General features: G+C 39.9%; 1 protein-coding gene across 1 annotated transcript; it reads right to left on the reverse strand.

Moving 5' to 3' along the window:
• Positions 1–2820: 2820 nt before the first annotated feature.
• PERP (PERP, TP53 apoptosis effector) lies at positions 2821–17288 on the reverse strand. Its single transcript, XM_027551678.1, has 3 exons — positions 16875–17288; positions 6499–6639; positions 2821–4394 (listed from the first exon to the last, which is right to left on the reverse strand). The coding sequence occupies exons 1-3, from the start codon at positions 17059–17061 to the stop codon at positions 4168–4170; spliced, it is 555 nt and encodes a 184-aa protein (XP_027407479.1). The 5' UTR covers positions 17062–17288; the 3' UTR covers positions 2821–4167.
• Positions 17289–23282: the final 5994 nt, after the last annotated feature.

The raw sequence follows: 23282 nt of genomic DNA on the forward strand, positions 1-23282 counted from the left end.
CAGGGGATCTTCCCAACCTAGGGATCAAACCCAGGTCTCCCGCATTGCAGGCGGATTCTTTACAAGCTGAGCCACAGAGAAGCCCAAATATCTACTGGACTGTGTTCTAATGCATCAAACAATACCACAACATGGTGTGTTCTGCATCTGTTATTGCTGTTGTTATTTACTAGATGTCTGACCCTGTGAACATTATTTCACATTCCTGTGCTTTTATTTCTTCTCTGAACAACTCAGATCATTAAGTTCATATCAGAGGGTCTAGGCCAGGTTTATATGGGTTAGTACATGGGAAGCACTTAGAGGAAGCTGGTTAGGAAGTGTAAAGATATCCTCGGGTTCTTCCACTCTGAAAGTTTCAGGTGGCAGCCTGGTGTGGGGGGAGAGGGGGCAAGCCAACTGGCAAATTCCTCATGGGGCTGACTTCTAACTAATCCCCCTGATTTACACCCTCCTCCTCTCCTGGTCCTACTTTTCCTTGCCAACACCAAGCTTGGCACTTCTTTGGCACTTATCAGCAGCACAGCTGTTACTTCCCTGACAGCCAGCTTGAGTTGGTTCTGACTGGCAGCTCCACTGATATGTTGACAATGTCACTCATTTTCCATCTTCCAGAAATTTGACAGAATCTCTAGTCAGGTATATATCCCTCTTTAATTATGGATTTATTCCCTCTGGCACCTGTTTACTATTCTACATTTTTTTTTTCTATCCTGGTCAGAAGTGATTATTTAATAGACAGTTCATTCTACCATCTTGAATCAGAAGCTCCCTAAAATACAAATAAATATTTGCTTCTAGGCTTCAGGATTACTTATGCTCATAATAAGAATCTAGAGGCACTTATTTAGTAGATCTTCCAATGAAAGGAATATCCTTTGATTTTCAATTAAAGAAAAAAAAATCCATCACAATATTAAGAAAATGTTAATCATTTGTCTCTAGTTACGGAAATCAACTTGAAAAAACACACCAAAAAATAGCATCACTTAATCCTTTTTCCTTTTCCCAAGAATATGTGAGTAAATCAACAAATGAGGAGCAACACAAACAAACACACCAAATCAGAGAATTTTGAAAGAAAAAGGATCATAGCAATAATCTTACAGACGAGGTTGAGGCATGAGGGGTGGTAAACTACTCAAGCTATGAATTCCAGCATAGCTAACAAAAGCCAGCAGTGGGATGAAACTAAAATATGCCCTTTTCAGGTATTCTTAGGAAAACAAGTCGTCAGCATCTGTGTTTATTATATTAACAGGACTGTCAGCAGGAGCTTGTAGCAAAAAATCAACCTAAGTTATTATGACTATATTTTTCCATTCTTTTCATTCCCTTAAGAAAAGAAAACCTATCAAATCTTAATGTGAGTCCTGCAGTGTATGATTTTGAAGCTAAAAGTAATTACACTCCATAGTTACCCTGTGTGACAACTGAAAAGTCCCTGACACATTACCCTTTTGTTACAGTCAATGGTAAAAGGCACTTGGCGTATCTGATTACTTCTAGTGTGAGCATGAGATAATTGTTTGGGAACCTAGAACTGCTTGTTTAATGGGTGGGGACTCAGTATAATAATTACAGAGCCAGAAACCAGTTCAGCTTGATCATGGGAAATCTCATTCAGTACATTTCTAGTCTTGAGATGGCTTCTCAAATTCTCTATTCCTCTCTGGAATTCCCTAGAATTCTCCTGCTCTGTTTATAACATAAAGGTTTCTGTCCTAATGAATGTGAACTAAGAAGGAATGGAGGGTCTCTACACTGGAACAAGGCTGAAAGAAGTGGCACATTTTAAGTAAAGTAATCATGTTTCTTCTGTCACAGACATTTCTTTTCCGTTGAAATGTCTGTTAATACAGACCATGGATTCCAGGAAGCTGTAATTTTTCCTAAATGTGCATCACTAGGATCTAGTGTGTTACTTATTTAGGAGAGAAAGAAGGAAGCTGGTTGGGAACAAAACCCAAAGATAAGAGTGCTTGCTTTAGAGAGGGCCTGTACCTGAGTCATTTTCATGTCTAATGAGAGATCCGGTTTCTGAATCTCTAGATATCCATTATCTTCGTAAATGGATCAAATAGTTAATTTGATCACTTCAAACCTTGTCATAGATTTTTTTTAACTTTTGGTGTAAAGAATCACCCAGACCAAATTCTTGTAGTCTTGTGGTCAAATTTATGAAACGATCACCTTAAACTTTGAAAACCATAGAAGAAAAAGTCACTGCCAGTGGCTGACAGAAGCACTAAGAAAAAATATCCTCCTCCCACCCTGCTACTTGGAAACCCTTCTTCACATTTATATATAATAGAGTAGAATTCACCTGTGAGCCATCATGGGGAAAAAAAAAAACAACCAGAAAATGGAAGATGGACAAGAGAAAAGAAGTAAAGAGACTGCTTGTGGTCCCATGACCTGAATAGAAGAAGATTCCATCTCAAGCAGGAAGCTGTGCCACAGAAGACAGGAGAACCATCAGCGAAACCACACTAATGTTCGGTGTATCTGGACCTACCCGGAGGCTCTTGGTCCATTCCCTCTGATGGCAGCGCTGGATAAATACTGTTTGATATTGGTGTCCTAGGTATTGGTCATTGAGGAAGTAGTTTAGAGAGTAAACTACTAGAATCCATTAAAATTCATCCAAAATTGTGGGGTTTTTTAATGTTCATTTTAAAACTTGAAAATGATAAAAGCAACTTTTCACTTTATCCAATGTCCTTACTACCCCACTCAAAACATCTTTTACAAATTCCCTTCCCCCCGATTTGGGGGAATGAGGGGAGAAGCAAAACCAAAAAAACTGCAAACTAGAAACAAGATAAGATCACCTGGTTTATTGAGAAAAGTTCATAATAAAACTGCAACTGCTATTTTTACAACTTACAAAATAATTTGATATATAAAATGAATTGGTTTTCATTATGTAAGTACTAATAGTAAAAAAATAATAATATTCCATGTGATATATCATATTTGCAAGTCAGAGAAATCCCACATTCCTGAATTATCCTGTTAAATGTTTTACATCAGATATTTTTAATCTGTTTACCAAGGGAAACCAGGTTTTTAACCATATTTAAGTTTTTGCTTACAGTTGCAATCTATCAGAAGCTGTGTCTACATGATTAGAGCCCGATCAAGCCAAAGATGAAAAATTCAAGCCATGTCTTCTCTTTAGGCTATTTAATGTTACTTTTGTGATGGGAATGGCCCTCCTAATGCTTTACTGAACAACCTACTACTTAAAGGTCATAATGAATTAGACCAGTCCATTTTTTCATCCAGTCTACTCTGGTCTAGAGCATATAGACACCAAAGAGCACAGAATTACTAGTAGCTTTCTACCACACCCCCACCCTATGAACCACTTTAAAAGAGAAAATTTCATCTTAAGATTTCACTGCTTAAGGAGGCCATACTACTGCAGGTTTTGGCCATGAAAGAATACTTTCCTAGATGTCATATTAAGTTAATGGAAAGCTTAGCCCCAAATCAATTATTCATGATATTCATTGGAAATTCTCACAAATGACATGCATTTAGGAGCCAATTTTGCTTCTCTGAATAGCCAAAGGCTTGAAAAAAAATTTTTTTGCGTTTCTTTTAGAATATTTAGTCACTGACGATTTTTACCAGTTTCTTCTTCTTCTCCTAAGTCCTTAATAGACCCAATCCATTCCATCTGGGAAAAACAGAAACCTAACCAGATTTACTCAAATCTTTGAAGCCTTCTCATTTTTATCTTATAAATTATGTGGTTACTTTCATACTCATATTCTTTTACAAATGCAATATCAATGGTATTGCTAGATATAAGGAAACATTGGCATATTAGTATTGAGTTGGCCAAAAAGTGAGTTCAGGTTTTCCCATCAGTCTTATGGGCAAGCCTGAATGAACCTTCTAGCCAACTTAATAATCAGGTAATTAATTAAAAGAAGTAAGTCTTACTTAACACTACAAAACATATATAAAAAAGATGAATATGAAACTATAACACCATTTAAGAAACACTTTCCCAAGATTATTTTAGCATTTTGACCATAGTTTAATGATATGACCATTGTCCCCAAAACAGGTTCAAAGTATTCCGGGGGAAAACAGTTTCTTTCTCTGGAATCTATCTCAGCAGCAGTGATGTTCTTCTGCTCATTCCCCACCTTAGGCAGATGTGTAGAAGTACCTGGGCTTGGCATTGCCCAGCAGGTCATCTTCATAGTTGGGGAGGCAACAGAAGAAGAAGGCACAGCCGATCAGGATAATAGTGGCTGCCCACCCGAAGCCATAGGCCCAGTTATAGATGTAAGTGACAGCAGGGTTGAGGTGAAGGTTAAAGGTCTGAGTGTACTTCACAGGGTAAATTACCAGGGAGATGATCTGGAACACAGCTAAAAGGAAGGAAAAAAAAATCCCAAGTATGAATGCATGGTAATTACAGATTAATTCCTCTTCCTCAACATTTTTGCCTTAAAATTAAGTGTTAAATCCACCTAAATAATGCTGATAAAAGGGGCTGGGAGAATCTAGTTAATCATGAGCCAAAAAAGATAGTTGAATACTTTGTGTCAGAGATACCTGGCACTGAGCAGAATACTGAATATATGAAATACAGACAGAATATTAGAGAATCATTCCATAGTACCTGTGTAAGCATTATATATACTAAAGTAAAAATTGCTGAACTGTGGTGTGCAATAGAAAGAAGAGGGTAGAGAAGAGCCCATTTTTTTTCATCTTAGCATTTCCTGTGCCAAATATTTAATATTTCAGTGGTAGCAAAAATAATATATATATACACATGTGTGTGCAAACACATACAGAGTTAGAACTCAATACTGACATTTGATAACATACTTTTGGAATATTCATTCAATAAATGAATGACTAAATGAAACAATGAACCAATGCTATGAATGATCAATGGGAGAATCAGTAGAAAAGCCTGCAGAGGAAGGGAAATTTGAAGAATAAATAGAAATGAAGAGATGGAGGGCAGGAAGAAGACCATTCCAGGCTAGGAGAATAGAAGTACAAGAAGAGAATAATCACAGTGCTTTGAAAAAGTGAAAGGGAAGATACAGGCAGGGAAACATGTCAAAAAGATTTCTAAACTCTTAATATAAGAGTCACATTGTTACAATTATTATTAATCATGCATTAACATTTTAAATTGCTTAAAAATAAAAGGAGCTTTATTAGATTACTTTGTAGTCTTTTTCAATGAACATGCATAATTCTATAAAGCACTAATGAGTATACACATGCTATGCTGTGCCATAAGCTGTGCCAAAAGACCCTGATGCGGGGAAAGACTGAGGCAGGAGGAGAAGGGGATGACAGAGGTTGAGACGGTTGGATGGCACCTTTGACTCAATGGACATGAGTTTGAGCAAACTCTGGGAGATAGCGAAGGACAGGGAAGCTTAGCATGCTGCAGTTCATGGGGTTGCAAAGAGTCCGACATGACTGAGCAACTGAACACAATGCTATGCCATGTACTTTTTAACTTAGTATTTCATGTGTGCATTGCCATGACTTAAGGTATGAGCAAATTTTAGCTCTGTGACACTCAGACGCTGCTCTTCACAGAGGGACCAGTAAGTTGGCTGTGCTTCCAGGAGTATGTCCGGGAGTGGATAGTTCTCACCACCACTTTCCTTTCACCTTAATTTTTTTCTACTAACTCCACAGATTTATTCTTAACTAGTTTTCTGTTTCTTTTTTTTTTTTTTAAGAAAAGCTAGTTTTTCCATTTCTTTTTTTCAATCACTAGAAAGGCTATAGATGTTTCCATATCTTGACTTGTTGCTTCTGTTTCCCAACTTAAAATGTTCTCCTTTGGCAACTCCTGAAGGGCAACCTTGGTGCGGATCACCATTTCTCTGCTTCTCGTCTACTTAAAATAGCAAACTTTCACTGGTTAAGCCTGTCATTTAGTGCAAATCGTTGTGTCCTACACTAAAGGAACACTTTTCTGCATTTTTCTCTAATATGTGCCATAATACATGTAAAATATAGTTATTTACCCATTTTGTTTCATCACATGGTTTAGATCAATTTCTACAAAATCTAAATTGCAGAGGACCCTTCCATGATACACCACATCCTAAGACTGCAAAACTTCTTCACCAAGTGCAATGGTTCAGGGACATTTCAGTCCCCTAAGCATGCAGCTCATGGCAGGCCAGTCTGGGACACAGCCCTGGCCCCTCGGGGAGCAGGGACTCGAGGTCATCTATGAGAGACAACCGCAGATAGAGTGACAACCTTCCTCACTTGGGTGAGGGACCTGGAACTGGAACGCTATCTCAGGCAGAAGAGGAAAGGGATCACGATCTTAAAGCACATCCTCTGTTACTTCTGCCTTTGGGGACGCATTGTCTGAGAGCAGATCAGGAACTGTGCTGTCAGGGATCTTCACTGTGGCTTGGACATTACTATATCGATGTTCACTGCAGATAGGAATGAAGAATTGCTGGCGCACAGTCTTACCAGCCAGGGCCAGGAGGCCTCCGATCACTCTCAGGAAGACAAGCATTTGGGGTCCACAGAGGGCAAAGAAGGAGAGGATGAAGCAGATCACCAGGATGATGAAACCGCAGAGCAGCATGGCGGCGGCTGCCCTTCCCCAAGCTACAAGGAAAAACAAGCGGTCATTAATACGACATACATTGCCAAATTTAAAAATTACTTAACAAAGCATCAACAGTTTTTTTTTTTCTTTTTAATAATTATATTTGGGTGGAAGAACAGTTTTTCTTTCAATAATACTTAAACGTCTCCATATTTTAAGGGAAGAATAGGCGATTCGTAGGTAGGACATTAATATAGTGATATACAGTAATGCCTTACCCCTCTGTTTGGGGGCAAATGTTTATACCTCCAAAATGAAAGGTAGACATCATTAAACTGTATCTCATTTAATAAGTGAATAAATTGGCCATATAAACAGGTATATTTAAAAGATTAACTCAAGTTCTAATCCAGTACAACCCAATAAACAACATTTTTGGTATTGAACAATCCAAGTTATAATCTCTTCAGGAACTGTTTCAATTACCTTTAAAAGGATCGTTGTTTTGTATTAAGATTTGGTTCCATGAAAAAATAATTTTTGAAAACAGAGTACCTATGCTGAGGCAGAGATGTGAAATAAAACAACTTAATTGTAAAGTAGGTATGATTGTTATACAAGTTTAGGTACAAACAACCTTTCTAAATTTTTGCATAAATTTTTTCTGAAGTATTCAGAATTTGTTGCACAATAATTCTCAGTTATTGACATGTACCCTAAAAACAATCGGGGTGAGATGGAAATTGAGTTCTGGTTTCAAAGATGGATGTGGGCAGCTCCAGCCCTGGCTCATTCTGCTCTGGGCCTACAGGAAGAGAAAAGCCATGACTTCCCAGCTAAGGATTCCAGCCAATCACTCTTCCTGTTCAACCTGCACCAATTTGTAAAATCTCTTTCCCACACAACTTTCTCTCCAGAGGTAATAACTGACATGTATGAAGTAATCACTCTGTGCCAGGCATGGAGCTAAGGACCTGCCATGGTTTAACTCTCTGAATTCTCAGGATAACTCTTCAAGGTTCACATTCTGTTATTATTTCTATTTTAGAAGTGAGATTACACTGAGGCTTGGAGAGTCCAGATAACCTGCCTACAGTCACAGAGCTGGCAGCCAAGTCTGATTTCTAGCCTGTCTGAAGCCAGAATATGACTCTTTTTTTCTTTGGGGATACGATTTACATGCTAGAAAATTCATCCATTTAAAGTATACAATTCAGTGGTTTTTACTATATTTACAGGGTTATGCAGCCATCACCATTTACAATTCCAAAACTTTTCATCACTCCAAAAAGAAACCCCATGACCATTAGCAGTCACCTCCCCCTCCCTTCTTCCTTCAGCTTCCAACAACCGCTAATCTACTTTCTGTCTCTATAAATTTGTATACCCTGTACAGTGCTTATAAACGGAGGTATAGTTTAATACTATGTGGCCTTTGGGACTGTCCTGTGCTTTCACTTAGCATGTTTTCAAGGTTCATCCGTATTGTAGCAGCATGGATCAGGACTTCATTTGTTTTTATGACCAATAATTATTCTACTGTATGGAGAGCCCACATTATGTCTGTCCACTCATTCATTAGTGAATGAACAGGCACCTGAACCTGTTTTTCTTTATTGAATTTGAAAAGGAGAGTTGCATGCACCTCAGTGCTGGTCCTACTCCAACTTGAATACAGCTTGTCTGGCAAACATACCCTCCCTTGATTTTGGTCACTAGACTGGTCAACGGTAGACAAACCAAACGACTAGCAGAAAGAACAAAGGCTTGGGAACCCTGTTTATACCCCGCCTCTACTACCATTAGGGCTTCCCAGGTGGTGCTAGTGGTAAAGAACCTGCCTGTCAATGCAGGTGACGTAAGAGACATAGATTTGATCTCTGGGTCAGGAAGATCCCCTGCAGGAGGGTACAGCAACCCACTCCAGTATTTTTGCCTGGAAATCCTCATGGACAGAAGAAGCTGGTGGACTACAGGCCATGGGATCACAAAAAGTCAGACACAAATGAGTGACTAACTTTCACTTTCTTTCAAGTAGAAGACACATGCTCATTTTTTTTTTTTTTTACATGCTCAAATATTATGTTTTCACACAAATGACCCTTTAGTGGCACTGTCAGGGGCATGACAGTCCATGAGTGGGTCCAGTTTTGTTTATAATTTTTACTACTTTCTTCTAAGTCCTGCTCTTTCTGTGAGATCAATAGGAGATTTTAGGACCAAGGTAAAAAGAAATGTTTTATTTTAAAAGCAACATAGATAAAGCCAGAATGTGAAATTGAGTAATTAATTCTCTTTTTTCACTTTTGCCTTGTCCTTTGGGTAAGGTAACTTTCCAGAGAAGAGAAGCCATCTTTGGAAAGAACAGCTAAGACCATCTCTAAGTCTACACCATAGACCACTGACACAAAACCATCAGTGGTGCTGATAGAAAAGATGGCTTCCTGTGTGTCCCTCCAGACACACTGAATCACAGTTGAAAAGATAGTGCCCAGGAATCTGCATCTTACTAGTATTTCTTTACTAATATACTAAAGTTTGAGAACAACTAAGATAGATGATTAATCTTCTTATAAGAACAGCTGTTGCATTGCCAGAAAGGAGCATGCAACTTTCAGTATGTGACCCACTGCCAATTACAGTCTCATTTCTATAGATTTTTTTCATGGCTACTGCCAATCATTAAATTCAATTAAATACAATCATTAAATTCAAATAAGCAGACACTGATTTTTCCTTTTAAGTTGAATTCACAGGTTTGTAACTGTTCAGTGAAAAGGCAGTACATCTGTATATGCACACAGAGGAATACAAGCATTATGAAGATCAACTGTACAGTAGAATGTGAGTGTTCAATAAAAACAGAAAAAAAATCCTAACAGGGAACATATTTAATAATCAAACTTTGACAATTACAGATTAAGGTTTTTAAACTATAGCTAAATAATGTATGATATTGCCTAAAGAGTAATATCAATCATTTTACCTGTTTGAGGAAAATTAATACAAAGTTAAATTATTGCTATTACTACTTCCTCTGACACTATAGCTGTAATTTACATTTAGTTTCAGGTACTTGAAAGAAATTAAAGAAATAGTAAGCCAATTCACCTAAAACCAACAGGTGAATGTAAAGATAAACAGATCATTTTAATAACTCTTTCTATGCTATGTTAAATCAACTCAATTAGCGTCTTGCTTATTTAAAATGCTGAGTCTGAGAGAAATCAAAATGGACACTTCAGTAACATTTTGTCTGGAGAAAGGCTGCCTTGGAAGTAGAACATGTAAAACTTGCTCCTTGTAGCGTGGAAACACCCACAGTGAATCACTTAACTATAATTTGAGATATAAATCTTAACACGGTTTTGAAGGTCCTGACGGATGGATAACAAGGAAGGCAATCTGCTCTCATGTTAATGACTATTTTGTTGTAAGATGGTGAGATGGATCCTATCAGATCTGAGCAGGGTCCTCCCAGCCCAACATTCTGCCTGAGAAGGAACCCAACTGCCATGTAGACTTACAACATGGCAATTTTCCAAGACATACACTTTAAAAAGTTAAGTCTATAGGCTAAGTACCTTTGGTCTCCCTTAATTACCCAGAATGAGCCTAATATTCCCAAATTTACCAAACCCTTTTGAGAACTATTTATATTTTATATTATACCTTGATCTAAATTATACCTATTTACCAGCCCCAATGAAAAAAACATCACTTTTTAAAACTTGTCCTAAAGCTACTTCTTTCATGATTCAACAGATGTTCCTCAGTTCTTCAAAGACAATCCATCTTCATCTATTCTGAATATAACTCTGTCCTTCATTAATATTTTATATAGTAAATTTTATTGCCTTTCCTAATCTGTATTTTATTGGCATTTGTTACATCCATACTAAAATTTGAGAACAACTTAGATGATTGATCTCCTTATAGATTGCAGCACTGCCAAAAAGAAGCATGTAAGTTTCATGAGAAATGAGACTACTATCAACTGTAGTCTCATTTCTATAGTTTATTTTTTTCATGGTTACTGTCAATCATTAAATTCAATTAAATACAATCATTAAATTCAAATAAGCAGAATCTCTGTGTGTGTGTGTGTGTGTGTGTGTGTGTGTGTGTGTGTGTGCAGGGGTTGGGGAAGTTGTCAATTACCTTTCTCTGAATTGAGACCACAATAGCATGCTGTATTTCAGGTAAACAGAGTTTCTATGCAGGAATTTTGTTTGTTTGTTTTCTTAGAGGAAGACAAATTTGGTGTTTCATACGTATTCATAATTTATTCTGTCATAAGTTTATTTTCTAAATACCACTTGGAGAAATTCATGTTATCAAAGAAACCAACAATATTATAAATCCACTTTTAAATAAGATTCATTAAAGATCCATTTAGGTGAAGAATGGCTTATCAAATTTTGCTATTTCTTGCAAAGATTCAACATTAAATCAACAATGGAAACCATTCGCTGATCACTAATGAAATTCTGAGTTTTTTCTAGGAAATCTTTTTAAATTTTTTGTATGAGGAAGAATGCTGTATCTTTTTCCAGAGATTATATACTAAAATACGACATTACAAGGCAAATACAGCCGGGAAAAGACCAATAAGATCAACTGATAAGAAAAGAGCAATAAAAAAAAAAAAAAAGAGCAATAAAAGTAAAATAAGTAAATACCTCGAACATCAAGCTAGAAATCATAAATCAAACTTAAGTTTGTGGAAAAGAAAAAAAAAATTTTTATTTTAAGACAAGGAGAGCACTACTACTATTGTGGGTGATATTTTGGAGACTGTCATGACTTTTTCATCCCAAATTAGTATTTCTTTTAATGGATTTGCTGCATTCTTCAGGAGTTTTACATGTGGGCACCAAATATTGAGGTTTCCTTAGTGGCTCAGTAATAAAAAATCGGCCTGCAATGCAGGAAGCATGGGTTCTATCTCTGGGTCAGGAAGATCCCCTGGAGGAGGGCATAGCAATCGACTCCAGTATTCTCGCCTGGCGAATCCCATGGACTGAGGAGCCTGGCAGGCTAGAGCCCATAGGATGGCAAAGAGCTGGACATGACTGAAGCGACTGAGCAGAGCACACAGCAACAAATGTTGACCGGAACCTACTGTGGCCTAGCCCCTTACTCAAATTGTCACCCAACTGGAGGACGGCTCCTTTCCAGAACAAAAGATTCATCTATGAACAAGACAGAAAACCCTACCTAGTGAATCTGAGATTTTGTCCGATTTCTTCCTATTGCTTCTATAAAGTTCTTAATGTCATACACAAGCAGAACTGGAAACTGGATAAGACCAAAATTAAAAATACACAAAGATGCTACCTAGAAATAAACATAAGCTGGGTGGATGATAATTTCAAAAAGACTGTTGCCTATTCATTGAGGAGACTCGCAGTAATACAGACCAGTGCTTCTGAAACTTAAAAGTGCTGATGAATCAGTCACCTGGGGACCGAGTTAAAATACAGATTCCAATTCAGTAGATGGGCCTAAGATACTGAGTGTCCAATAACCTCCCCAATAATGCAGATGCTGATGGTCTACGACACATTAGTAGTAAAAATCTAGAGGATAACTCAGAACAGACCTCCAAATAAATCGGCATAGGAAGAGCAATCCTGCAAGGTTTGGAGGCAGGAAAGGAATGGCTTAAAGGAAGAATGGTGGGGGCGGGAGTTACTGGGGGAGGGGGGGATTCCACGGTAGGTGTGAGATTCTTTACATGCTCCACATTCCCACCCCCCTAAACTGAGCCAGATGATAACTCTTGCCTATTGGTCTTTGCAGAACTCCTTTACCATCTTCTTTTAAAGTCTGAGTGGGGAAACTATCCTACACAGGAAGATGGGAAAATACAGGAAATTGTGTATGAACTCAGAAAAGGTAACTAGCAGCAAATCTGGGGTCTACCCTTAAATGTTTGAAAATCTGTCTGCTGTTAGAAGGCTAAAAAGGAGAATTTATAGAAAAGCACATCAGGTCTTGTCAGCGTTAAGAGAGGTACTTTTTTTTTTAATTGAAGGATAATTGCTTTACAATGTTGTATTGGTTTCTGCCATACAACAATGCAAATAAGCCATAATTATATATATACATTCCGTACCTCTTCAGCCTCCCTCGCCCCTCCCATCCCACCCTTCTAGGTCATCAGAGTACCAGGCTGGGCTCCCTGTGTTATATAGCACTGCCACTAAGAGAGGTAGTTTTAAACAAACAAGCATGGTGGAGAGAGTTAAGTTGCTGAACAAAGGGTGAAAGCTCAGATCAATCACAGGGGATGCTGACGGGCAGGCTTTGGGGCAGGCTTTGGAGAAATCTCGAGTAGGCGCGCTCTTTGTCCCTCCCAATTCTGACAGTCTAGGAGTCTGTGCCCATTTACAGGGAGAAAAGACAAATTAGGTCACTAAAAAGGAATTGAGGCTCTCTGGTAGTTATTGCTAAGCACAGCAAATGTGGAGTAAACTGGGCAAGATCACTGGTTCCTAGATGTCTAGATTTTATAAATCAACACATATATAAAATCATGAAAATCACCTGAGTGTCCAACTTTTTATTTTACTATATAAGAATATGAACACATGCCCATAAAAGATTAATCTATCTACTAATACTTAATTTCATAAGCCACAAGAATATAATCTCAAAATGAAATCCTTTAAGTTGAATTTAACCCAGTGAACATGTTAACTTTGTACTTATTTTTCTCATTTTCCATACTTTGAAAAGCCATAGGGCTAAATTACCTAAAACTATTTCCTATAATAATCTGATTCTTTGTCTTAAGGCTGATTTCATGTTTAAAAAAAAAAAACTTTCAATGTGGTATCATTGGTAAAAATGAGGCTCTGCCCTTCGGAGTTCAGATCAAAGACAAAGGCTCTCCCTTGCTGCCACTCAGACTTTGCCACTGTCGTTCTTGGAGCATAAATTCATCTTTCTTATCCCAGTAACTGATCCATAAACTTAACTCCATAACTCTCCACCCTGAATGAGTCAGAGCTTGCTTAGGACTTGAAATCTACATCTCTGAAGTTGAAAATATCCTCCTGATCTACTCTTTCTTAGAACTGGAAAAGAAGGTGCCAGCAATGCAAAAATACCATCTGTGAACATGGATTCAAATTTAATTTTGCATTTTCTTTATACATGAAATTTGAATGACTGTTTCAGCATTTAAATCTAGATTTTTCTTTTCCTGTTTTGAGGATTAGAAACCTTGATTTAAAAAAAAAAATTCAAACAAGTATGTGTATTTGTTTAGTTGTTGTTGTTTAGCTGCTAAATTGTATCTGTCTCTTTTGCAAACCCATGGACTGTAGCCTCCCAGGCTGCTCTGTCCAAGGGATTTCCCAGGCAAGAATACTGGAGTGAAAAAAAAGAATACTGGAGTGTGTTGCCATTTCCTTCTCCAGGAGATCTTCTGGGCTGAACCCTCCTCTTCTGCATTGCAGGCAGATTTTTTATCACTGAGCCACCAGGGAAGCCCCATTTAGTTGTAACTATTGTGAAAAAGAAAATGTTCAGTGTTTAATTCCGTTTACTGATTAGGAAAAATGAAGTGGATACATCATTTTTTTTAAAACTGTTAATGACAGTGAAGAATATAACATTCTGCTTTTTACATAATTCTGAGGAACTATTTACCTTTATGAAAAAAAGCCTATATTATTTAGTATTATTGCCGATACCTACCAGTAACAACCTAGGTCTTTAACACCAAAATAAATCAATGTTATAAATATCAGCAAATAAAAGTGATAGTGAAGCACTTTGTAAATACAAAGGTATATTTTCTTAAGTGTTACAATGGTAAACCACAAGATTTTTTAGTACATGGCAAGAAATTTTTAAAAAGTGGAGGTACTTACTTAATTCTTTATACTGAGATATTTTAATTAGAGCCATCAACCTTACTCTTTGTCATGTTTGTACATACGTGGGAGTATGTGTAAACTGCTCACTGTATTTTAGATAAAGTATGACCTCATGTGAATGCATTTTTTTCGGCAAGGACTTACTGAAGCTATCTGAAAATCTCAAGAGTTCAGACTCCTAGATAATTGACCTAAAGTGTAGAAATACACAATTTCTATACCTGTGAGGCAAAACTAGACAACAGTCCCTGGCAGGAAATGGAGTGGAAGTATAATAATCATTCTAACCATCTTTGACATCAGTAGCCTGGGATGGACCTCTTGTGGTGAATTCATAGCTATTTTCTTCTTCCCACGGTCACCTGTTGACAGAGGATGCTGGGTGCATCACTTGATTCTAGGGCTTGAGCAAAAGCTGCGTTTATCACATTCTTGGCACTTGGTTATCTTTGCAAAGGTCAGGAATAATTAAAATGGAATGTGAAGGCTACCACCACCCACTTGTGAAAATCACAGACAGTACTAGATTCCTCAAGATTCACTTGGAAAAGCGCACTTTTCCAAAGACCAATTTCTGTATCAAATTGAAACATCAACTATTCACTGGATCTGTACTTTCTTTACAATTAAAAAAAGTTAATGCTTGAGACTCCTGTCTAATTAAAAAATTAGAAAACAGAAATAGAACCTGCCTATTCCCTTCTTTATAAAAAGCACTCAATCAGCCTGAGGTTAAAAGTGCCACACCCTAAGAAGGTGAGTTCATCTTGCAAGTCTAGAAGAATTAAAAACTGCATTGTGCCTGTTTCACAAGAGGGCTGTGGTCACAGCCAGAGCCTTGCAGGCCAGATCATGTCCCAGCAATAGTGCTGATCTAGGCTCGGCCTGCACCCTTCTCCTGACTGGCGCACTAATCTTAATTCACATGCCCAGCATCGCTGATTATTCATTCGTTGGGTCTGTATTAGTCTTTGAAGTGAGACATGAAGACCAAAGTCTGTTTAAAAACACACCTGTTTTAAGCAGGCCTGCTAAATCCCCTATAAGATACTGAACCTGACTGCATTTTAACCAAATATACAGACATGTTATTTCAAAGAAATTAACTCACTTCGAAAACCTAAGAGACTTGTGGGTAATACAAACCATGCCAGGTGGGCTGTTTGTGCTTTAAGAGAGGAAAAACACAGACTTTAAGGAAAGTAGGAATTTCATTTAGTCTTTACATTTACCTCCTGACAAGGGCCATGCCTCCTTTGTGGGTGGGGGATGGGGGATGGGGTGGATTCCATGTGGGAACTTCCAAGTAATTCCACAGTGGATAAGATAAAGCACCAAGCCCCTGATACAGGGCCTCAAGATAAACAGAATTTGGTTTGAAGCCCTGGGCCAGTTTAGGGGTAGAGGGCAAGTCAAAGGCCCTACCAGAGAATGGGGGGAAAAGCAGGATAGCTTTCTTTCTGTTTAAAACTATTAAACTCAGTTGGTAAGGCCCCATTCAGTAGTACCTGGCTTTAAGCTTCTGATTACGCTCCTACTTAAACCCTCTTTTCTCAGACCCCACACGCGTCGCTAATTACAATAGACCCCAGCAGTTCTTCCCACCTACCAGTAAGCTGGGGGCGGTACCAGCCCAGGGCAAATTCCGCTCCGGTCCCGTCAGCTAACTAGTAGGCAGGAAATCCCTCCACATTGGAAAAAGACAAACCTCTATCTACAGTATTTTAAATTTGTCAACTCCGTTTCATTTCACTAGTGTAGAAGATGTGTTTCCTTTTTAGATATCAAATCGAACTGAAATAAAGTTTTCTAAACAACAATGCCGGACCTGAGCCACACTCTCCCTCTAACTTACCCTGCAGCGTTAAACACTGCAATATCTACTGAAATTATCACTGCTAAAACTTTGACAGAAAAGGTTTTTGTTTTGTTTTATTTTTTAAAGGAAGAAGAGCTTTCTCTTAGTTCAAGTTTAGTAATATAGCGAATAAAGGTGCGCACTTTTAATACTTGTATTTTAAGCATAAGAAGAAGCAGAGGAGGAGGCCACGAAATGGGAATAAATTTCAGTAGGTATCCAAGAAAATATACTTTGTTCGTTGTATTTACTCATCAAACCCTTTTCAAATGGCGGAGATCACCTTTTGCTGTACGAATAAATGTAGTTTGAATTAGGGTCACTGTCGTCCAGTGTCGAGCCTGGGTTTTGGCCACCCAAGGCTGCTACTGCTTGATTTTGTACGGGTTCGATGTATGGACCCAGGCCCTGAAGAGATTTTTGTTGAATCACCCATTAGCCCCCCGACCCTGTTTAGTCCCCTAGAGCGACTTCCACACTCCCTGGGCGCCGGCGCTTGCCCCAGCCGCCGCCCGGTGGACTTCACGGAGGTGGCGGCACTCACCATACGTCATGAGGCTGTCGCAGACTTCTAGTAAACAATGCCACCACAGCGAGGACGTCTGGCTGTCATCGCTCGACTGCAGCCAGCCGCGGCCGGCCAGCGCGATGATGTCAAAGACGATGGCGCTAAGCAGTAGCAGCGGCAGGATCCACCTGCAGCGCTCGCAGGCCAGGCCGCAGCGCAGCATCTCGACGGCGGCGGCGGGGAGGAGAGCAGCGCGCGAGGCTCGGACACCGGCGGAGAGTGGCCCTCGAGCGCGGGCAGCGCGACAAAAGGGAAGAGGCCGCGAGGAGGCGGCTCTTGGAGGACGCGGCTCGGGGCTGGCAGCCGGGGCGCGGCGCCCGCCCCACCTAGATTCCGGTGACTCAGAGCGCGCCGCCCGGACCTGTTCGGCCGGCCGGCCGGCCAGGGCGCGCGCTGGGGAGGCGGGGCCGGGCTCAGGTTACGGCGGGTGTGGGTGAGCCTAACCCTGCCTGCAAGCGGCCTGGAGCCTCGGGGAGCCACAGTCTCGTCTCCTCCTCTCACTTGGTCCCCTCACATCCAACGCTTTTCTTCTCAGTGCTTCAAGGTGTACACATTTTAATCTGCGCATCACCAGTTATGTATTCAACCCCTGAAGTCGGATCGTGGTCTGATTTTCAGTAGTACTGTATTTAAGTTTCCAGCCATTTGAGATGAGCGTTCAAACTGTACATGGGTCATTGTCGCACTCCGTTTGAGCGCGTGTTTGAGCACGTGTACCGAACCGAGCACTCGGTCCCTTACCCTCCCCAAGAGTTTCCCTGGTAATCCTAAGGGCTTCCCTCGTAGCTCAGATGGCAAAGAATCTGCCTGCAATGCAGGAGACCGGGGTTTGATCCCTGGATGGGGAAGATCCCCTGGAGAAGGAAATGGCAACCCACTCCAGTATTCTAGAGTCGAATACGACTGAGCGACTCACGCGCGCGCGCACACACACACACACACAGCCGCACTTTCTTTGAGTGCGTGTACCCAACCGAGGACCCTGTCCCTGACCCTCCCCCGCAGAGGTGGGCATTTCCTGTTGAGCTCCACCTTTGTACCTTGTACCTCAGCTGCTTCAGACTCATAACTGTTTACATCCCCGCCTTCTCCACTCGGGTGCCAACTCTTTGACAGAGAGACCTTGTTTTAATGATCTGTGTATCCCTGGTGCCGGCCCTGTACCTGGTCTTAAAGGGAGCACGGTAAACATTTTATTCCCAAACACACTGAAATTAACAAATGCTAGTTTCACGTGGTGGAGAAGGAAATGGCAACCCACTCCAGTACTCTTGCCTGGAAAATCCCACGGACGAAGCCTGGTAGGCTACATACAGTCCATGGGGTCGCAAAGAGTCCGACACGACTGAGCGACTTCACTTCACTCACTTCATACTTTATCACTGGAGAAGGAAATGGCAACCCACTCCAGTATTCTTGCTTGGAGAATCCCATGGACCTGGGAGCCTGGCGGGCCGTGGTCCATGGGGTCGCAGAGAGTCGGACACGACTGAAGTGACTGAGCAAGAGAGAGTTTCAGTCTTGGAAGCGCTTCAACTGCTTCTCCAGATAAATTCAGGTCATCTTGGCTGCCATCCATGCCTTAGCCCAGATCTCTACTTAGACCCCTTTACATCTACCCTTTTCATTTACTATTTTGAGGTTTCTCCAAACAAAAACTGCATGTCAGCGTGCAACCACTGCATGCTAAACCACTAAAGTCCCAACTCCGGTGTCCTGACTCTGCTTCCATCACCACTATAGCTCCTCAGGTGTGGCTAGCAGGGTGAGGTGGCAGCTGGGAGTGGTACTGAGGAGAAATAAGTTCTCAGTATCTGCACAACCCCTCCTTGGGCAAATCATGAAGAATAGCCAATGAGGGTCTCACCTTGTACCTCCAAATATATATTTCGAATCTCTTTTCTTTTTATTGAATATTTACAATATTAGTTTCAGGTGTACAGCATCAGTCAGTCAGTTCAGTCGCTCAGTCATGTCCGACTATTTGCGGCCCCATGAATCCCAGCACGCCAGGCCTCCCTGTCCATCACCAACTCCCGGAGTTCACTCAGACTCACGTCCATTGAGTTGGTGATGCCATCCAGCCATCTCATCCTCTGTCATCCCCTTCTCCTCTTGCCCCCAATCCCTCCCAGCATCAGAGTCTTTTCCAATGAGTCAACTCTTCGCATGAGGTGGCCAAAGTACTGGAGTTTCAGCTTTAGCATCATTCCTTCCAATGAACACCCAGGACTGATCTCCTTTAGAATGGATTGGTTGGATCAGCAATACGTGAACCGTGAACTTCCAGATGTTCAAGCTGGTTTTAGAAAAGGCAGAGGAACCAAAGATAAAATTGCCAACATCTGTTGGATCATAGAAAAAGCAAGAAAGTTCCATAAAAATGCCTATTTCTGCTTCATTGACTATGTTAAAATCTTTGTGTGGATCACAGCACACTGTGGAAAATTCTTAAAGAGATGGGAATACCAGACTACTTTACTTGCCTCCTGAGAAACCTATATGCAGGTCAAGAAGCAACAGTTAGAACCTGACATGGAACAATAGACTGGTTCCAAATTGGGAAAGGAGTACATCAAGGCTGTATATGGTCAACCTGCTTATTTAACTTATATGCAAAGTACATCATGCAAAATGCCAGGCTGGATGAACCATGAGCTGAAATCAAGATTGCCAGGAGAAATATTAATAACCTCAGATATGCAGATCTCACCACCCTAATGGCAGAAAGTGAAGAGGAACTAAAGAGCCTATTGATGAAAGTGAAAGAGCAGAGTGAAAAAGTTGGCTTAAAACTCAACATTCAAAAAACGAAAATCATGGCATCCAGTCCCATCACTTCATGGCAGATAGATGGGGAAACAATGAAAACTGTGACAGACTTTATTTTCTTGGGTTCCAAAATCACTGCATATGGTGACTGCAGCCATGAAATTAAAAGACACTTGTTCCTTGGAAGAAAAGCTATGACCAACCTAGACAGCATGTTAAAAAGCAGAGACATTACTTTGCCAACAAAGGTCCATCTAGTCAAAGCTATGGTTTTTCCAGTAATCATGTTACAAATGTGAAAGTTGGACCATAAAGAAGGCTGAGCACCAAAGAATTGATGCTTTTGAACAGTGGTGCTGGAGAAGACTCTTGAGAGTCCCTTGGACAGCAAGGAGATCAAACCAGTCAATCCTATAGGAAATCAGTTGTCCTGACTATTCCCTAGAAGGACTGATGCTGAAGCTGAAGCTCCAATACTTGGGCTATCTGATGCAAATAGCTGACCCATCGGAAAAGACCCTGATGCTGGGAAAGATTGAGGGCAGGAGAAGGGGATGACAGAGGATAAGATGGTAGGACAGCATCATTGACTCAATGGACATGAGTTTGAGCAAACTCCAAGAGATACTGAAGGACAGGGAAGCCTGGCATGTGGCAGTCCATGGAGTCGCAGAGTCAGGCACAACTGAGTGACTGAACAACAGTACTCCATTTAAAAATATTATAAAATATTGCCTATATTCCCTGTGCTGTACAATATATCCTTATATTGTATTTATTTTATACATAGAAGTTTGTGCCTCTTAATTCCCTGTCCCTATTTTGCCCCTCTCCCTTCCCACTGGTAACCACTTATTTCTTCTCTGCATTTCTGAGTGTTTCTGTTTTACTTTATTCATTCATTCATTCCTTTTTTTTTTTTTTAGATTCCACACATAGGTTATAATATACAGTATTTGTCTTTCTCTGACTTATTTCACTAAGCATAATACCCTCTAAGTTCATCCATGTTGTTACAATTGGCAAAATTTCATTTTTAAACAATATCCCATTGTATATATAGAGAGAGACATATGTGTGCATATATATATTAGCATATATATATCACATCTTTATTCACCTGCTGATGGATAGTGATGTTGCTTTCATATTTTGGTTATTGTAAGTAATGCTGCTGTGAACATTAGGGTGCATGTATCTGTTTGAATTAGTGTGTTCCTTTTCTTCAGATATATTCCCGGGAGTGGAATTGCTGGATCATATGATAGTTCTATTTTTAGTTTTTTAAGGAACCTCTATGTACTGTTTTCCATAGTGGCTACAGCAATTTACATTTCCACCAACAGTGTACTAGGGTTCTCTTCTACACATCCTCACAAACCTTTGTTGTCTGTGGGTTTTTTTTTTTTTTTTTTTTTGATGAAGACATTCTTTTCTGACAGGGGTAAGGAAATATCTCATTGTGGGTTTGATTTGCATTTCTCACATGTGAATTCCATACTTTTTCCATTTAAAATTAAAGAAGTGGAAAATACATATCAGTGTTTAAATTTAGTCTCCTGTATTTCAGTTTGGTATCCTCAATAGAAACAAAATACTGTTTTGCATTATGCAGTTCTCTGTGGCAATTTTTGAGAATGAATAAAATAAAATTACTGAACAAATATCTGAAGCCACCTGAAATAATTTCCACAGCTTTCATTTTACATAAACCAGATTCACATATTTTCATTAAAGGCAAATATTTTCACTTTCAAGGGGGTATTCTGCTGAGAGTTAACTGCATACCCTGTAGACTGTAAGGAAAATGTTCTCATTTTTCAAAAGTAGTGAAAATATTTGTTTTATTAGCTGTATAATAAATTTATGAGGAATAATCATTTTCTTACCAATCAAAATACTGATTATGAGCAGATTTCAGGCAAATTGAGTGTTTCTTTGGTGTTTTAACCTCTTCGAATAATTTTGGACTAGATGTAACTTCTTTCTCTTGTTTCATTAGATTTGAGGAAAAGAGCCATTAATGCTGAAGTGAAAGCAAGTAAAGTAGCTCCTCAGAATTTACGGAAGAGACCCAAATTGACGCTGGTTGTTTTCCAACAATAACGTACCTCACACATGATTCCCAGACTGTGGAACCAGGTAGCTCAAGTGCAGATCCTTTCTCACACTTGCTGTGTGACACTGGGCCACGTCTTCAGCTTCAGTTTCCTCATCCATAAAACGTGCTTCAGTTTCCTTCACCCTACATCATTGTTGTTGCTGTTGTTCAGTTGCTCAGTCGTGTTCAACTCTTTGTGACCCCATGGACTACAGCACACCAGGCTTCCCTGTCCTTCACAATCTCCCAGAGCTTGCTCAAACTCATGTCCATCGAGTTGGTGATGCCATCTAACCATCTCATCCTCTGTCGTCCCCTTCTCCCCCTACCTGCAATCTTTCCCAGCATCAGGATCTCATTGTAATAAAAATCAAAAGAGGTGGTATATATAAAATGCTCAGAATAATGCCTGCATATAGTAAGTCATGACAAAAGAGTTGCTGGGGATGATGATGATAATAATTTTCATATAGGTTTTCCACTTTAATTAGATTGGAAATGGGACTTTTCATGTTCATAAGATGCAAATTCTATGTACAAATATTAACCAAATTTCATTATCATAGACAATGCAATCATCCATCCAGACATATTCCTGAAATGCTAGCTTATAGTTTCCCAGGTGGCTCAGTGGTGAAGAATCTGCCTGCCAATGCAGGAGATGTAGGAGACATGGATTTGATCCCTGGGTGGGGAGAAGAAGGAAATGGCAACCCACTCTAGTATTCTTGCCTGGAGAATCCCATGGGCAAAAGAGCCTGGCGAGCTACAGTCCATGGGGTGGCAAAGAATCAGACACAATTAAGCAACAGAGCATCCATGCTGGCAATGGAGAGTAAACGGTTAAATTCCTCCCCCTACTGGATAACAGATGGATTGCAGAATATTCAGCGACTTAGATTGTTCCTTTAAAAAGTTTTTATAAATCTGACAGGTATATGGTTATATAAGTAATGAATGTTACAAACAAAAATATATAAATATATCACTTGAAAATGAAAATTCTTAGTTGGTTTAATCTCCCATCCAGAAAAAGTAATAGTAATCATAATAGTAACAGCTAACTCAAATTTGCTGGGAGTTTGCTGTGTGCCAGTAAGTGTTTCACACCCACCCTATGAGGTATGTACCCCTATCGCCTTCATACTGAGAAGACTGGGGCACAGAGAAGCTAAGTGGCTTGAGTGGCAAAGCCGCATGTCACCCTAAGCAGTTCGACACCAGGGACAGTGTTGTTTATGACAGCCACTCATGAGAGTCTGGGAGATATTCATACAGAAGTTTCCTTCTTTCTCTTCTCTCCTTGCCCTCTCCAAACATCCAAGACACTGCAAATTCTCTCCCAAGTGAAAGTGTTAGTTACTCAGTCATGTCTGACTCTTTGCGACTCCGTAGACTGTAGCCCACCAAGTTCCTCTGTTCATGGAATTCTCCAGGCAAGAATGCTGGAGTGGGTTGCTATTCCCTTTCCAGAGGTCTTCCAACCCAGGGATCAAATGTGCTCTCCTACA

Source organism: Bos indicus x Bos taurus, chromosome 9 (genome assembly GCF_003369695.1).
Source record: "Bos indicus x Bos taurus breed Angus x Brahman F1 hybrid chromosome 9, Bos_hybrid_MaternalHap_v2.0, whole genome shotgun sequence".
NCBI lineage: Eukaryota > Metazoa > Chordata > Mammalia > Artiodactyla > Bovidae > Bos > Bos indicus x Bos taurus.

What these genes read in the sequence shown, in the direction of transcription:
- PERP (XM_027551678.1), bottom strand. Translation starts at nt 17,061, where the DNA reads ATGCTGCGCTGCGGCCTGGCCTGCGAGCGCTGCAGGTGGATCCTGCCG. An exon ending in CGACAGCCTCATGACGTATG is followed by an intron (nt 6,640 to 16,874) that starts GTGAGTGCCGCC and finishes TTTTCCTTGTAG; the next exon opens with CTTGGGGAAGGGCAGCCGCC. An exon ending in AGGCCTCCTGGCCCTGGCTG is followed by an intron (nt 4,395 to 6,498) that starts GTAAGACTGTGC and finishes CCTTCCTTTTAG; the next exon opens with CTGTGTTCCAGATCATCTCC.